A 15,701-nucleotide genomic window follows, 5' to 3' on the forward strand; every position below is an offset into this window, starting at 1 on the left:
ACATGTAAAGAGGATAGCAGCAATCCTTGAGATAGGAAGGGAAAACAAAACAAAACACAAAAGATAAAATCCCCACAGAGCCAATAGCTGATTCTTTGGAAGGATTCATAGTACTGGAAAAAACAGAGTAGGAGAAATCAAAGACAGAAACATACAATTCATAATTTCATTATCAGAAATGAGAAGGGAGGCATCCATGAGACAGTACAGACCTTGTATAGATAATAAGAGCCCATTATGAATCACCTTCTTGTGATCGATTTGAGCTGCGTGATGAAATGAACGGTACCTTGAAAAACCACATTTTAACTATATCTGACCCACGGTGACATCGTAAAGCTGAAGTGTCCCGAGTCCTTTCTGGAAAACCTCCCCAACTAGAGAGTGCTTCTCTGGCAAATTCCCCACTAGCTTTATGGGAGAAATCAGCCCAATCTTACACAAATGCTTCCAGAGAATAAGCAAGGAGGATTGCTCCCCAACACATTCCTGATGACGCCTGACCCTAACCCAAAAACCCAGCAAAGACGTTGGAAGAATGGAAATCACAGACGATCCTCTCTGAGGACTAGAGATGCAAAAATACTGGCCAAATCGGAACCAATAGAATCCTACTGCAGATAAGTTATCCCCCAACCAATGAATTGCAGTATCCTGCATGGGATCCCGGAACAGGAAAAGAACGTTAAGGAAAAATGAATGAAATCTGAACAAGGTGTGGAGTTGAGTTAATAAGAATTTATCAGCGGTCGCTCATTGTGTGGGACAAATGTGCCATAGGGCAGTAAGTAATGAGAAACAAGAGGGGACTGGGTGTGAGTTGTGTAGAACACACACACACACATTCAGGCAGTGGCCTGGATACTCAAAAGTCAGTTCCAAAAAATCCCATTGTATTTTTTGCACAACAACAAATTCAAAATGAAATTTTCAAGAAAACCATAGCATTTTAAAAATCACCACAATACCCAGAAAGGAATGCAACCAGATCTCTGCAAGATTTCCACGTCAAAACAGCGAAATTGCCTTTGAAATGGAAGACTTCCATAAAAGGATACACCAAGCTCATGGAGGGTGAAACGCCGCCGTAGAGGTAAGATGGCTGTTCTCCCCAAATTAATCTAAAACTTCCATGAAATTCCAGTCCGAGTTTCAGCATGTCAATGTGTGTGTGTCTGTGTGTGTGTGCAAGTTGATTCCAAATATGGGAATGTTTATGGAAATATGAAGGGCTAGGAACGTCCAAGGCAATGTTGTGGAGGAGGAGAAAAGCTGGAGGACTTGCACTCTTAACTCTCAAGATTACTTACATCATTTCGTCAATTCGGACAGTCTGATGTTGGTGTCAAAAGATTGAAAGATGGACCTACAGAGGTGAGAAGAGATCTCACATGTGTCTAGTTACGTGATTTCTGGCAACGCTGGCCCTGCAGGTATTGGACAACGATGCTTGTCTGCACTCACCACTGGTGGGTAGCTGAGATCTTATTCGCCGTATCTACTTGACGCAAAAGAAGCAGCTTCAGGTGCTTCGTGGATCTCCATGTGAATACTGAAAGAGCAAGGGGCTACTAGGTATTTATCCAAAGAATACAAACATAGTAATTTGAAGGGGCACATGCACGCTAATGTGTACAGCAGCAGTGTCCACACTACCCAAAATATGGAAAGCGCCCAGATGAATGGATAAAGAAGGTATGTGGGGGGGGGGGTGCATACACGCAGAAATGGAATGTCACTCGACCTTCAAAAAGAATGAAATCCTGCCATTTGCAATGACATGGATGCAACTAGAGGGTATTACGCAAAACGAAATAAGTCAGGGAAGGACAAATGCCATATGATCTCACTCGTATGTGGAGTTTAAGAAACAAAACAGATGAGTGTAGGGGAGGGGAAGGAAAAATAAAATAAGATGAAAGCAGAGAGGGAGGCTACCATAAGAGACTCTTAATTGTAGGAGACAAACCGAGGGTTCCTGGAGGGGCGTTGGGGTGCTGGGGTAACTGGGTAATGGGCATTAAGGAGGCCACTTGCTGTAACGAGCACTGGTTGTTGTATGCAACTGATGAATCATTAAACTGTACCTCTGGAAGTAATAAAACGGTGTATGTTACCTAAAGTGCATTTAAAGAGAAAAAAATTTTAAGGATGTTAGTTGAAAGATGCTTTCTAAAGTAAATACATACATAAATAAAAGAACATAGGCGTTTTTCCTGGACGGGAAATGTAGAAGAATGTCTGTGTCCTTGGATAATTACGAATTTAAGAAAACTGAACAGTATAGAGCTGGTCGCGTGGGGAAAGTGGCAAATGGGATTACATAAAAATTCACAACTTCTCCCCCTGAGAAGATTCTGAGAAGACTGTGAAAACGATGCCGTAGATGAAGAGAAGCAGTTCAGGACACTGTCTGCTCAGGGGCTCGCGTTCAGTACGTAGAATGAACTTCATCCTAAAATCAGCGACTGAGCGAGCAGAGCAGACCACTGGATAGAAGTTCGAGCAAGAAGGCTTGAAGGCTGTTTACCAGACAAGGATATCCAAATGGGTACTAAATATGCGAAAAGATGCTCAACATCACCGTCTTTGGTGGAAACGCAACTCAAAGCCATGATACGGAAAGCCCAAAAGGAACGATTAAACATTCACAGACGACCACTCGTGTGTGGCAAGACTCTGAAGCGTCCGTGCCTTTGGGGTGTAAACAGGTACCGCCGGTCTGGAAAGCTCTTCAGCGGCATCCGCTAAAGCCACACATACGCATGTTAGGGACTGTAAAGCACTCACACCCGCTCACCTCAAGATGAGGACAAGAATATTCCTTGCAGCACCGTTTGGGGATAGACAACAGCCGGAAACGATCCTGACGTCCATCAGCCATCAACCGAGGAATATTCATCCGTGGAAAAGCATACGACTAGGAGGGTAGACGGAATGCAGCAAGGGGCCACAGCAGGGGTGGAGTTCCCAAACACAAAGTAGAGAAAAGAAGCCAGACACCAAAACAAGGCAGGATTTCCTGATCACCAAGTTCAACAACAGACAAAATTAACGTACAGGCTCTGAATCGAGGCACTTCTTATCCTTGGCCTCGGCTGCTTATAGTGCCTGATGGAGGAACAGAAGCAGGAAACGAGGGTTTTCATCCAGTTCTGTTCCTGGAACTTGATGTCGGCTATATGGGCGTGAGCGCTTCATGAAAATCCACTCAGCATTCGGCTTACGGTTATGCACTGTGCAGCACGGCACTGAGCTTTCAGAGACCCTTTGCATGGCAAATAAAGAAAAGCAAGTGACTGGAGCCAGTGGTTCGTTCCTTCTCTTTAACCCCAGAGCCGTGAATGGATCATCAACTGTGGCAAGTTCCAGGGAGAAAGTATCGTGCAAACACTAGGGTCACCGGGGGAGCAGAAGTCATGAATGAGGGCCAAGGAATTGAACTCAAGGACTCTGGAAGGAGGCCTCAGATGGAGCTTGCTTCAGTGGGGTCGGCTGGCCGAGGCTGTTGGGTGTGCCCACCAGTGAAGGTAATCACAGCAGTTGTGGGACCGTCCATGGGACAGAGCGTCCAGTCTGCCCTGGGGAGCAGGTTGGCATTAAGCGTGCAGGGACATTTCTGTGTGGGGCCAGGAGCTGGGAACGTCTGGCCGAGGGGCCACTCCAACTGCAGAAAATCAGCTGAGGGCCACCCTTTCAGGGGCACTCCACTTCAGGGGCTCTGTGATCCTGTGGGACATAAGCAATTATGGGGACAAATAATGAACAGGGCATTTCGTGTGTACAGCTATGTGCCAAGGTGCCATCCTACTATTAAGGGAGAGCCGGAGGCAGAGGTGAGGTGGCAGTGTAGACAGAAAAAGATCTCCCGAAGTTGTTCATGGGGGAACCAGACCCTCTGGTGGCCTTACTTGCTCATCAGTGAAGAATTCTAGGCAACATGGTAGCATTTGCCGACGTGGACGGTGGGCATGGAGCCAGTTAGTACTGGGTGCGGTGTGCTTCGATAGTTGTAGCAGAAAACCTGACATCAATGATTATCATGTCTACTTTTCTAGGTTTGAATGAGCGGGAAGTACTTGTGTACAAGAACTGTACAAACAACTGCACCTTTCTATATCCATCCGAAGTACCTGCTGAAGCCCCGAGATCCAAATTTTTCAGAACCAATAGTTTCTATTTTGTTCGTTGTTGTGGCACGATTAATTGCAATGAAGGAGGACCTCTTGATCTGGAGAGGGATTTCGTACCCGAGTATACAATTGAGGAACGTATATCAGGGACGGTGCGATTGGGGGCGTCAACATTTTTCCTGAGTGTTGCCTCCCTCCTTGTCAGCAATACGCTGACATGAGAAGCCCTCTTGGGGGGTCTGAGCTCTCCCCCCATTCCTCAGAGCAAGTTCACTGTCCTTTCCTCCCTTGTGAGCCGGGGACCCTGACCCACAGGGCTCCCAGTTGGCGGGTTACCCCTTTCCTGCTCATTTCAAGAGAGAAATAAAGCACATCGTTGTTTGGGTACTGCTTGCCCAGAGATTTCTTTGTGGTTTTGGCATTTGATCTGTTTGTTCCTCTTTAGACATCATCTCACAAGTAGACCGAAGCCTCTCGTCACGTTAGCATACAGAGGTCGAGTCTTTGAAAGAAAAGCAGAACATTTACAGGGGACAGTGCACCTGTTGGCCAAAAGAGGAATCCCAGCTACACCCAGGCCCCAGGCACCTGGGGCCACCTGAGGCCCCATGCTTCCGGTCTCAGCTCGGGACAATGGACGCAGGAGGCTGCTTGGCGATAAGGTGGCACGTGGACAACGGGCGTCTGACGTTAGAGACTGTGCCCGGTGCCTTTGTGTGGGTCGATCAGACAAGTCCTGCATGAACCGGAGTCCTCCATCAAAATGGCACCTGTCTTCACCCCAGGGAGAGAAGGTTTCCTCAGATGCTCACATCTGAGAAGGGCTAGGGGCTCAGAGCCAGCTGGGGAGCGCCTTGAAATGGCAGGGAGACTCGGGGCCGCTGCTGTCATTTTCATTGCACACGTGGTCCGTGTCACAAAAGAGATGTGAAGGGCACAGAAGAGCTACAGCTTCATTTGCCCTGGTTCTCTCCTCCTCCTCGAAACCTGATTTTAAATTAGATAAAATTCACATAACAGAAAGTTTATCATTTCAAAGAGTGTAATTCAGTGTTTTCTAGTATATTCACCATGCCGTGCAGCCGTCACAGCTGCATCACCATCTAATTCCAGAACATTCTGAGCCCGAGGGGAAACCCTGCTCCACCAAACAGCCTGTCACTCTAGGACCTCTCTCGCAAGGTAGGCACGTATTTCTGCGAGAAAGGGAAAGAGCGCTTGCAAACAGAGTGAGGCTTCACGTCAGCAGCGGTGAGGCTGTCAGCCCTGCGCTCCCCCAGGGCACCACGACAGCGGGCGACACCAACCTGTACTTCCCTGCTTCCGCCAGGGTGCTCAGATTAGGACCAGTCACGAGGCTGGTCCCGTCTCAGTCTTTCCTCTTCTAGAAACTATAGATCACCGCAAACGTGTAAGAAAGAAGATGCATGCCTGGGCTGGCAGAAAGGACAGACATCTTCAAACCCCAGAACCGCGTAGAATGACGGGCAAGGGAGCAGCCAGCACGGCAGCCCGCGGGGGTCGGGGTGGGTCCGCTTCTGTGGGGGAAAGGATGCGAGCCGTAGGACCCAAGCAGGATTACAAGTTGTGACTGGAATCCCATGGAAGGGCAGACTTTAAAAAAGAAGAAAAGGATTCTATTTATTTATTTGAGAGAGATGGAGCGAGCAGGAGCTGGGGGAGAGGGAGAGGCAGACTCCCCGCTGAGCAGGGAGCCCGATGCGGGACTCGATCCCAGGACCCTGGGACCCTGACCCAAGCCGAAGGCAGACAGCTCACCGACGGAGCCCCCCAGGCGCCCACACGGATGAGCTCACGTTCCCCTGCCAGGCTGCTGCGAAGACGAGGTGAACCGTGTGCCCCGCAGCACAGAGGGACACACACAGGCTCCCTCCAGGGGAGCACTTTCCGTCGCAGGCCTGCCTGCCATCACGCGTCAGCACAGAGCAGGGCCTCCACAAAGAAGCGACTTTGGAGCGGCGGACAAGGAATCCCCATTCAGCGAACGCCTGCTGAAGCAGAGAGCTGGGCACCTGCCAAATGCCAACATTGCTGCGTCCTCCCCGCGGCCCGTGGGGGGAATTCTCGAGCGGAATGCCCACGGGAAGAACTCGAGGCTCAGAGGGACGAAGGGCTGGGCGCGGTGGAAAGCCTGGGCCGAGCTCGTGCCCGTGTGCCTGCAGGGTCTGGGAGCCCTCTCTTCTCCGTGGCTCCACGACCCCTTGAGCTGCGCCGATGGAGCCAGGAGGGTGTAAATTCTTTCCCTCCTCCAGGGAATCTGCGCAGGAACAGATGCCCGAGGGGCACCTCGGCGCGGGCAGGACAGGCTCAGCCAGGGTGCGGCCCCTCCTCCCTCACTGCCCTGCTGTGAGCTGAGAGCCTGGTGCTCCCCGGGTGAGGTGGGGGTGGGGTGGGGAGGGAGGGTGAGCGGAGCGACCCCACCCCCCAGCCTTGCCCCCTGGACCCTTCCTACTCCGGGATATCACCTGGCCCCAGGCAGCATGGGACAGGCTGCTGGCCTCTACCAGCGAGGTGACCCCAGCCGGCTCTCAGCTGTTCAAAGCCTCTTCCCCCCACGAGGTCAGGGCTGGCCCCTCTCCTGAGGGCCACTGCGAGAGGGCAGCCGGGCACTGCACACAGAGGGCTTCGTTAAAGGGAGCATGTGGCTGTGCCTGGCTGAGATGGGCCCAAGCCTTCTTCTAGAGGCTTCTCTGCGGTCACCCTGTGGCCAGCCAGAGGAGCTCACCATCCTGCCTGCTTTCAGAGGAGTTATCACTGGCCCAGATGTGCACGTCAGCTCCTCGGGGGCTATCCTAGGAAACAGTACTCCTGACCTGCTTATGCGGGCCCTTGGCTGGGTGCTTCAGCCACAACCTCCTGGGTGCCAGGAGGAGCGCAAGTGGACTGAGCAGAACCAGTAGACGGCGCGCCTAACAGCACAGCTTGAGGCTCTAGGCTGGGCAAGAGCATTGCAGACAAAGAGTATGGTGTTTGAAATGGCAACAAGCAGGACAGGGACCCCAAGTTGTCAGCTCTTCGTGGGGGCAGAGTTGAGTACAGAGGGTGTAAGAGATTGGACAGGGAGGAGGGGGATGGGGGCGGGTCCGAAGACCCTGGAGCTTGTGTTGGGGTGACGGGGGCTAAAGGATCTCCGATGGTGCTGCTTGCTGGAGAAGACGCTGGCAGGACCGGGCACACAGCCAGGACCTGCAACCAAGTGTCATGCCCCTGACCCTTTGTGCAAGGTGCTGGCTGCACAGTACTGTGGCTCAGGAAGCAGGGCCCTTGGGAGAAAACAGGGGTGGCCTGGGGTCAGGCAGAGGGGGGCTGGCGGTGTGGCTGGCCCGACAGCGTGCTGACGTGACTAGTTGATGGCCCGGAAGGTGAGGAGGGGGAGGGTGGAGGGTATCAGTATGAACTGGTAGATCATCTTTACATCCTCCTGTGTTAGGGTCTCCACCAGGAAGTTGTTCAGCACCTAGGACAGAGGCACGGGTTCCACCGGTACAGCTGGTCAGCCCCGTGGTCCTGGCCTAGCCTCCCCCGCCTTCCTGGATCCTACTCCACGGGCTGGGTGCAGCCAAGGAGAAGCCCGTGGTTCCCACCCACGGCGCCGGGCAGGCCAGCACCCACCCACCCACCCTCCCATAGTCCAGGCCCTGTCCAGTGGCATCTCCTTCCGGCCCCGGGGTGGCCCAGGCCCGCTCACGTGGTGCAGCAGAAGCAGCATCTCTGTCTCTGCCAGGCGCCGCCCCAGGCACTGGCGCAGGCCAAAGCCGAAGGCCAGGTTGGGGGACCTGGTGCCAGAGCTCCTGTTGTCCAGCCAGCGCTGGGGATGATAGCACTCGGGCCTCGGGAACACAGAGGGGTCTCGACCCAGGGAATAGATGTGCACCTTGACCAAGGTCTGCGGAGAGGTGGGGAGGGGCGGTGTCAGTGGCCCCCTGCAGGCAAAGGTCAGCCGGGCTTGGCATCTGCTGGAGGGGCTGTGGGGCCCCACTCACCCCTGCCGGGATGTGGTAGTTCTGCAGGACCACGTCCGAGCCCACCTGTCGGTCCACTGAGATACCCACGGGGTACAGCCTGTGCATAGGGGCATCCAACAGGGTCCTCAGCTGTCACGGGGACCCTGGCTTCCCGTCTGCGGCCTTCCTGGCCCAGGAGGCACCGGCCAAGGGGAGCTCCCCGCCACCCTCACAAGTCGCTTCTGGCACCGGGAAGCCCGGATCACGAGGCGCTGGTTCCCTGCACCTCCTGAGCTCAGACAAAGCTCTCCCAGCCTGGGCAGCCCCGGCCAAGGAGAGCCTGGCCCAGGATGGCGCCCGGGGCACTGAAGCGGGATCCCAGAGGAAGAAGCGCCCCCATCCCTTCCGGGAGAAGAAGAGGAGATACAGCGCATGCATCTTGGGCAAAGCTGCTCCCCAGCCCCAGGATCTGTCTGCAGGCCCCACTGAGCACTGCTCTCCAGACAGTGGGGCCGGGGGCAGCCAGGGTCTGCCACACCCACCTCAAGGTCTCCTTGAGGGCCGCCCGCAGCAGGGGCAGCTCTGTGGTTGCCCTCTGGGGATGCTCAGCAATCCTGGCCTCGGCCACCAGGCTCTCCTGGCGTAGGGCCTGCTGCACGTCAGGGTTCCGAGCCAGCTCAAAGAGAGTCATCAACAAGGGGTAGGCCGTCTGCGGGAGCCACAGGGGCAGGGCTCAGATCTTGGCACAGGCCATGCGCCTCCGCCCCCCTAGGGCGTCTCCCCCAGGAAGATGGCCTTCCCCTGGGGACGGGTCTCCTCGGCTCCACGGTGACTTGCATGCCCAAGAAGGACCGACCCTGGGCATCTGAGACCACAAGATCTAAAACCCGCCTCATCTACTTCCCTTGAATCCCTCCAGGAAGGTGTCCCCGGGTTTGGTGAAGATGCCGCCTCCTCCTCCACCTCAGGGTCCGCGTCTCACCCTCCTCGGGGATCTGCCTACACAGGGGTGTGTGTGGGGGACGGCTAGGGGGTGGTTGTACATCCCCAGACCCGTCGGCACCCACCCTGCGATCTCCCCCAGGCACCCACAGGCTGCTCAGCCTGTACCCTGGGGTCCCAACATGGACGGGCCAGCGTGGACCCTAACTGGCTGCACCTCGGCCTCTGCTCAGGGAGTTTCTCCAGCCTGCAGTCTGTGCCTCTGCTCAGAAGCCTGGTGGCACGGCCCGGAGCAGGACTCGGGGCTGCTGGCAGGTGGAGGCTGGGTCCAGGCACAGGAGGCTTCAGCTGCTCTCCACACCCTGGGGCCTGCCTGCATCTCCTGACACCCCGCACCCAGGCTGGGTTGGCATCTGCTCTCACTCCCACAAGCCGGAGCCCCGTGCTGCCCTTTCTATCACCAGCCCGGCACCTCCAAAGCATCTCTAATAAAAGCCAAACGTACTCTGTCCCTGGGAGGGGCTCCTTGTGCAGGCATCCCTCCAGCGGCATCTCAGCCCTCCCCTCTTCGCAGGACCCAGACGTTTGAAGGGGGTCTGTGCTGCTGCATGGCCCTGGGCCTCACCCATTCTGCTCTGGGCCTGGAGCACACCTTCCCTCCCGAGCAACTGCAACGCCTTCCCTTGGAAGGTCAGCTCCCGCGTTGTCCCCCCTCCCCCACCCCCACCCCCCAGATCAGAGCCTTCCATGGGCTGCGAGCAGGGGCCTGCAGGAGCCACTTGGCATGGGGGGGACGCTGCCTGTAGTCAGGAGGCTCCGTGTCCTAGGGCAGGGCTGGTTGCTGGCCTGACCGTGTCCACACTCCCGGCGGTGAGTTCGATGGAGTTGGCCCTGACGGCCTCCAGGGTCATGTCCGAGCGCATGAGCAGCTCCCCGACGATGCCGCTGTAGTGCTGTGGGCGGCCCAGGGCCAGCTCCTGGTAGATTTTCTGGATGGCATTGTTGGCTGTGGGGCACAGAGAGACAGGGACCTGGGCCCAGTGCTAGGCAGCACTTGTCCTCATCCCCCGACCCGGCAGCCGGCCACACCCCCGAGATTCCCTGCTCCTGTGCCAGACGCTGACCATCAGCCCAGCACAACCCTACCTCCCCAAAAAGTCCCTCGGGCCGTGAAGATGCCATGAGCCCCCTGATGTGGCCTCAGCCCTCCCCGCAGACATTGGTGAGTGGACACTGGGGAGCCTGGTGTCCTTGCTACCCAGCACTGCCCCATCTCTGGCCCTCACCATACTGGAAGATGTAGTCCCAGGACTCAAAGTGCTCCTTCCACACCTTGGTGCTTGTCCAGCGTGACAGGCCCCTGGGCATGAACATGAGCTGTGTGGTGGACTTCAACATGGCCTCCAGAGCCCTGATAAAGTTCAGGCTGGCAGCACTTGGGCTATGGCCAAGGAGGCCCAGCCGCTCTCCAAAAAGGGCTAGATTGCTGGCTGTGGAGAGGGTACGGTTGCTAAGCCTCGGGCAGCCGATGGCCTCACAAGGGCTTCCTCCCGCCCCCCCTGCCCCACCCCACCCCACCCCTATTCCTGGCCTGCCCCTGCCACAGCGAGCCCCGCACCTCCCTACCTTCTATGGTGTAGGAGAAGATGCTTGGCTGGATGTCCAGGGTCAGACTCCCCCGGGCATTCTGCAGCACTCTCGACTTCAGGGCCTTTGAGAAATCCCTCGCCACCCTGTCCACCATGGGGATGTATTTCTGCACGGCCTGTGGTGACAGCACGTCTGGGTTGAGCTTCAGTCGGTTCATGCGCCATTCAGGCCCATTTCTGTAGAGCAGAGAGAAGAGCTTCAGGGAAGCCAGAGTCAGCAGCTGAGGGCCAGCCCTGGACCCCATCTTCCTGGTCTCCAAGGGGAAGGGGTGAGTCAGGGAGCTGCCTGCTGGCCCTCAGGGGCAGGCTGCCCACCTGTCAGCCTCGGCTGCAGTCCTGTCTCTCGGGGAGGCCTTGTGTGCTGTGCTCCGGTCTAAAGTGGGGCTGAGTCTGGAACTTCTGCCTGGCTGCGCCACGTGGGTTCATGGCGTTTGCTTGTGCACACCTGCTGGTCCCTTGCTGGCTCGTCAGCAGCCCTTGGGGCCCTCCCTTTCCCGGGAGGAAGGAGGGAGGCTGGCCCTCCTCTCAACCTTTGCCACCCTGCTCACATCATGCCCCAGAGTGAAAGGCCCCTGCCGCCCTTCACTTCCCACCCTCCCTGTTGCTGAGAATGCTGCCCCTGTACCAGTCACACCTCGTCCTGTCCCTGTGTGTCTCCTGTTCCTCCAGGGCAGGAGCCAAACCGTGTCTCACGTGATATACTCAAAACAGAGCACAGACTTTTACTTCTTCCTTTCTGATTTGCATGTCTTTTATTTCTTTTTCTTGTCTGATTGCTGTGGTGACGTATGAAACGGACAAGGAAGAGGTAATAAAACGTTCTCCCCACCTGTAGATGGCATGATATTATATATAGAAAACCTTAAGGGCTCCACCAAAACAAAACAAAACAAAACAAAACAAACAAACTAGAACTGATAACTGAATTCAGTAAGGCCGCAGGATACGAAATTAATATACAGAAACCTCTTGCCTTTCTGTACACTAATAATGAAGTGGCAGAAAAGGACATGAAGAAAACAATCCCATTTACAATTGCATCAAAAATAACAAAATACCTAGGAATAAACTAAACCAAGGAGGTGAAAGCCCCATACTCTGAAGACCATAAGACACAGATGAAAGAAACCGAAGACGACACAAAGAAATGGAAAGCTGTCCCATGCTCATGGTTTGGAAGAACGGATCTTGTTAACATGTCCACGCTACCCAAAGCAATCTACAGATTCAGTGCAATCCTCATCAAAAGAAGACCACCAACATTTTTCACGGAACTAGAACAAATAATGCTAAAATTTGTATGGAACCACAAAAGACCTTGAACAGCCAAAGCAAGCCTGAGGAAGAAGAACAAAGCTGGAGGTACCACAATCCCAGATTTCAAGCTATACGACAAAGAGGTATGATCATGCTGTATGGTGCTGGCACAGAAGCAGGCACATAGATCAATGAAACAGGATAGAAAGCCCAGAAACAAACCCACGGTTGTATGGTCAATTAATCTACGACAAAGGAGGCAAGGATATCCAAAGGGGAGAAGACAGTCTCTTCAGCAAATGGTGCTGGGAAACCTACACAGCCCCGTGCAGAAGAATGAAACTGGACCGCTTCCTTACACCATACACAACAATCAACTCGGACTGGATGAAAGACCGAAATGTGAGACCCGAAACCATAAAACTCCCAGAAGAGAACACAGGCAGTAACGTCTCTGCCGTGGGCCATAGAAACATTTTTCTAGACGTGTCTCCTGAGGCAAGGGAACGAAAAGCAAAATTAAGCTAACCGGACTTCTCCAAAATGAAAAGATTGGCACAGCGAAGGAAACCATCACCAGAAAGAAAAGGGGAAGCTACTGAATGGCAGAAGATATTTATCAATGATACGTATGAGAAGCTTAATATCCAAAACATATAAAGAACTCATGTGATCGCACACCAAACAAACAAACGATCCGATTAAAAACGGCAGAAGACCCGAAGAGACGTTTTTCCAAGGAAGACAAGGCAATGGCCAACAGACACATGAAAAGATGCTCAACATCACCCATCATCAGGGAATACATATCCAGCTACAACGAGACATCGCCTCACACCTGTCAGAATGGCTACAATCAAAACCACGAGAAACAACAGATGTTGGTGAGGATGTGGAGAAAGGGGAACCCTCGGGCACTGTTGGTGGGAATGCAGACTGGTGCAGTCACTCCGGAGAAGAGTATGGAAGTTCCACAAAAGTTAAAACTAGTTCCAAAGAAAATGAAAACACAAATTCGAAAAGATACCTGCACCCCTATGTTTATTGCGGCACTATTTATGATTGCCAAGACACAGATACAGAGAGATATTTATATACAAGCTGGGCTATTGCTCAGTCACTAAAAAGAATGGGATCTTGCCATTTGCAACAACATGGATGGATCTAGAGGTATTATGCTAAGCAAAAAAAGTCGGTCAGAGAAAGACAGATTACCATAAGATTTCACTCTTAAGTGGAATTTAAGAGACAGAGCAAATGAACAAACACAGAAAAAAAGAGACAAACAAAAATCAGAGTCTTAAATACAGAGAACAAACTGGTGGTTGCCAGAGGTGAGGGGGCAGGGGTGGGGGGGTAATCGGGGCTGGGTATCAAGAGTACACTTGTCGCGATGAGCACTGAGTAACGTATGGAAGTGCTGAATCATTACATTGTACACCTGATACAAATATAACAGTGTATGTTAATTATACTTCAATTAGAAAGAAGGAGGAGAAGCAGGAGCAGGAGCAGGAGCAGGAGGAGGAGGACGGAAAAAGCATTCTCCCCAACAGGGTGATGATGATTAAATTAGACGAGATTGTCTCCAAGAAAGCCAGAGCCAGAGCACATAGATGGCTCCACGGCTGTCCTCCAGCGAATGGTGGGGAGGGATCTCATTCTCCACCACAATGGAGCAGAAACACCTTCTTTTCTTCAGCTGGCTGCCTGAAGGTAGTGAGAATGATTGCACGCACATGTACACATTTGCACACCAGTGCACACACATATGCCCAGAAAGTTGCGCACAAGACACCAGGACACCTGCATACGTGCTCGCTGACACAGACAACACACGGGAACACAGCCCCAATTCCCACATGCACAACTCCCACAACACACTTGGAACGCTCAAACTGTGCACACACATGCAGACATGCTCATATGTATGCAGGTACATACAAAACCACGTGCACGCGCACAAACACAATGAGCAAAACATGCACACTCGCAAACACGCATACAATGGCATGAACACAAACGGTAGCAAGCCAACGTGGCAGAGACACATGCATTCACACACGTATGACAGCACCGACCGGTGAGCACACTTGAGCGCCCAGGCACACACCACAAGCATATTCCGAGGGCGCAGACAGGTCCACCTGGCAGACACTCCCCCCGGACATACACACACACACACACGCGCACACACACCAGCACATGCACAGGCTGACGCTCACGCAAGCACCCACTTAGAGTTTAGCTGCTGAGCAAAGGTGCCTTCTTCTACTGCCTGCCTTCTCCCCATCCCCCGGCCTCTCCCTCCTAAGCTACCTGTGCTCAACTCTAGGTCCCACAGGGATCCGCCTGCAGAGGGTTACAGTCCCGGGGGAGGGGGCCCTCAGACCCTGGCACACGCACACATGGGTGCCAGGCCACTGACTCCCCTCCCCCAGGCCTGGGCTTCCCTACCTATAGGAAGAGGAAGCCCCACCCTGCTGGAGGTGGGGCAGAGTGGGTTCTCCCTAATGCCAGTGGCCATCCTTCCTCCTCTGTAGGGCTGGAGCCCCCCTGCCCCTCCCCAGCCGCAGGACACACAGGACCCACCTGCACAGGCCCTCGGCAGGGGCGTTTAAGGGCTTCCCGGCCTCACAGTCCCTGCGCTGGGCTGCCCCCACCCCCCAGGCCCCATCCCCCGACTGGCTCTCACAGCAAGAACACGCCACATTTGTGCCCGCGATGCTGTCGGTAGGCCAGCCAGGGATCCAGGGGTGGCCGCCAGGGCTGGGGGCTCTCCACTCGCTGCAGCCTCTCCACGTCCTCGGGCAGCATCACGTGCACCATGTGTGTCCCTCCCACGTCGTACCTGTGGGACAAAGCTCAGAGCCCTGATCGGGGGGCCGTGTCCTCCCCTGGCCTCACTCTGCAGAACCAAGCCGGCCTGCCTCCTGTTGGCCTCCCTTCTCCCCAGACTGTGGCCAGCGGCTCCAAGCAGGCGCTCCCTCCCGCTGTCTGACCCAGGAAGACTCTCCTGCTCTGTTGTCTGCGGTCTCAGCAGCCAGCCAGGGAGGACTCCGTCCTCACCAAGAGCCGCGGCGTCTGTGGTCCGAGGCACAGAGCAGCCACCGCTCAGCTCCCACCCTGCCTTCCAAGGATGCACGCAGAGCACAGGCCACAGGTGACCGGCTGGGGTGTGGCTGTCCGCGTGCGCGGCGCCCAGCGAGACCTCAGCAGCCAGTAGGGACCGCCGGTGAGGGCGCTTTCCCAGGGGCCGAGGCCAGCGGGAAAGGCTTTACCTGAAAATGGGCCCCAGCTCCTGGAAGGTCCGGTGTATCTCCAGGTGAAGGTTCTCAGAGCCCTGCGCCCTCCAGATCTGCAGCAACCTCATCCACTTGTTGCCGGGACACCGGGGTATGGCTTCGAAGGGCAGCACTGCCTTGGGGGCCGGAGCGGCTCTGGTGCCCAGTGCGCGTGCCCAGCTCAGGGACAGCCAGCGCCCTGCCAGCCACCCCCGTGCCTTTGCCCTGAATGCCATTCTGATGCTCCCTCTGCCCCTGGTCAGCGCAATCCTTTTATCTCGCCTGGAGGCCTGGACCGGCCGACTTGATCACGTCATGGGAGAAGCTGTCCCTGGACCAGGCCAGGAAACCCGGGGCAGGGGTCAGGGCTGGAGGCCTCCAGCTGGAGGAGGAGGAAAGAGATGAATGGGCGCCTCGTCTCGCACTTACGCAAGGCCTGCTGGCGGGTGGGTGTCGAGAGCAGGTACAGGG

The 15,701-nt window shown here is 54.8% G+C and overlaps 1 protein-coding gene across 2 annotated transcripts; it reads right to left on the bottom strand.

Moving 5' to 3' along the window:
* Positions 1 to 7,497: 7,497 nt before the first annotated feature.
* LOC125281062 (cytochrome P450 11B1, mitochondrial-like) lies at positions 7,498 to 15,466 on the bottom strand. Of its 2 annotated transcripts, XM_048212607.1 has the most exons (9): positions 15,228 to 15,466; positions 14,642 to 14,797; positions 10,667 to 10,866; positions 10,327 to 10,530; positions 9,892 to 10,046; positions 8,641 to 8,807; positions 8,138 to 8,216; positions 7,843 to 8,040; positions 7,498 to 7,611 (listed from the first exon to the last, which is right to left on the bottom strand). In XM_048212607.1, exons 1-9 carry the CDS (start codon positions 15,464 to 15,466, stop codon positions 7,498 to 7,500), a joined length of 1,512 nt encoding a protein of 503 aa, XP_048068564.1. The 2 variants fall into 2 exon arrangements, with proteins under 2 accessions (XP_048068564.1, XP_048068565.1); XM_048212608.1 differs by lacking the exon at positions 7,843 to 8,040.
* Between the last annotated feature and the right edge of the window lie 235 nt (positions 15,467 to 15,701).

This window comes from Ursus arctos, unplaced genomic scaffold, assembly GCF_023065955.2.
Source record: "Ursus arctos isolate Adak ecotype North America unplaced genomic scaffold, UrsArc2.0 scaffold_6, whole genome shotgun sequence".
Lineage (NCBI taxonomy): Eukaryota > Metazoa > Chordata > Mammalia > Carnivora > Ursidae > Ursus > Ursus arctos.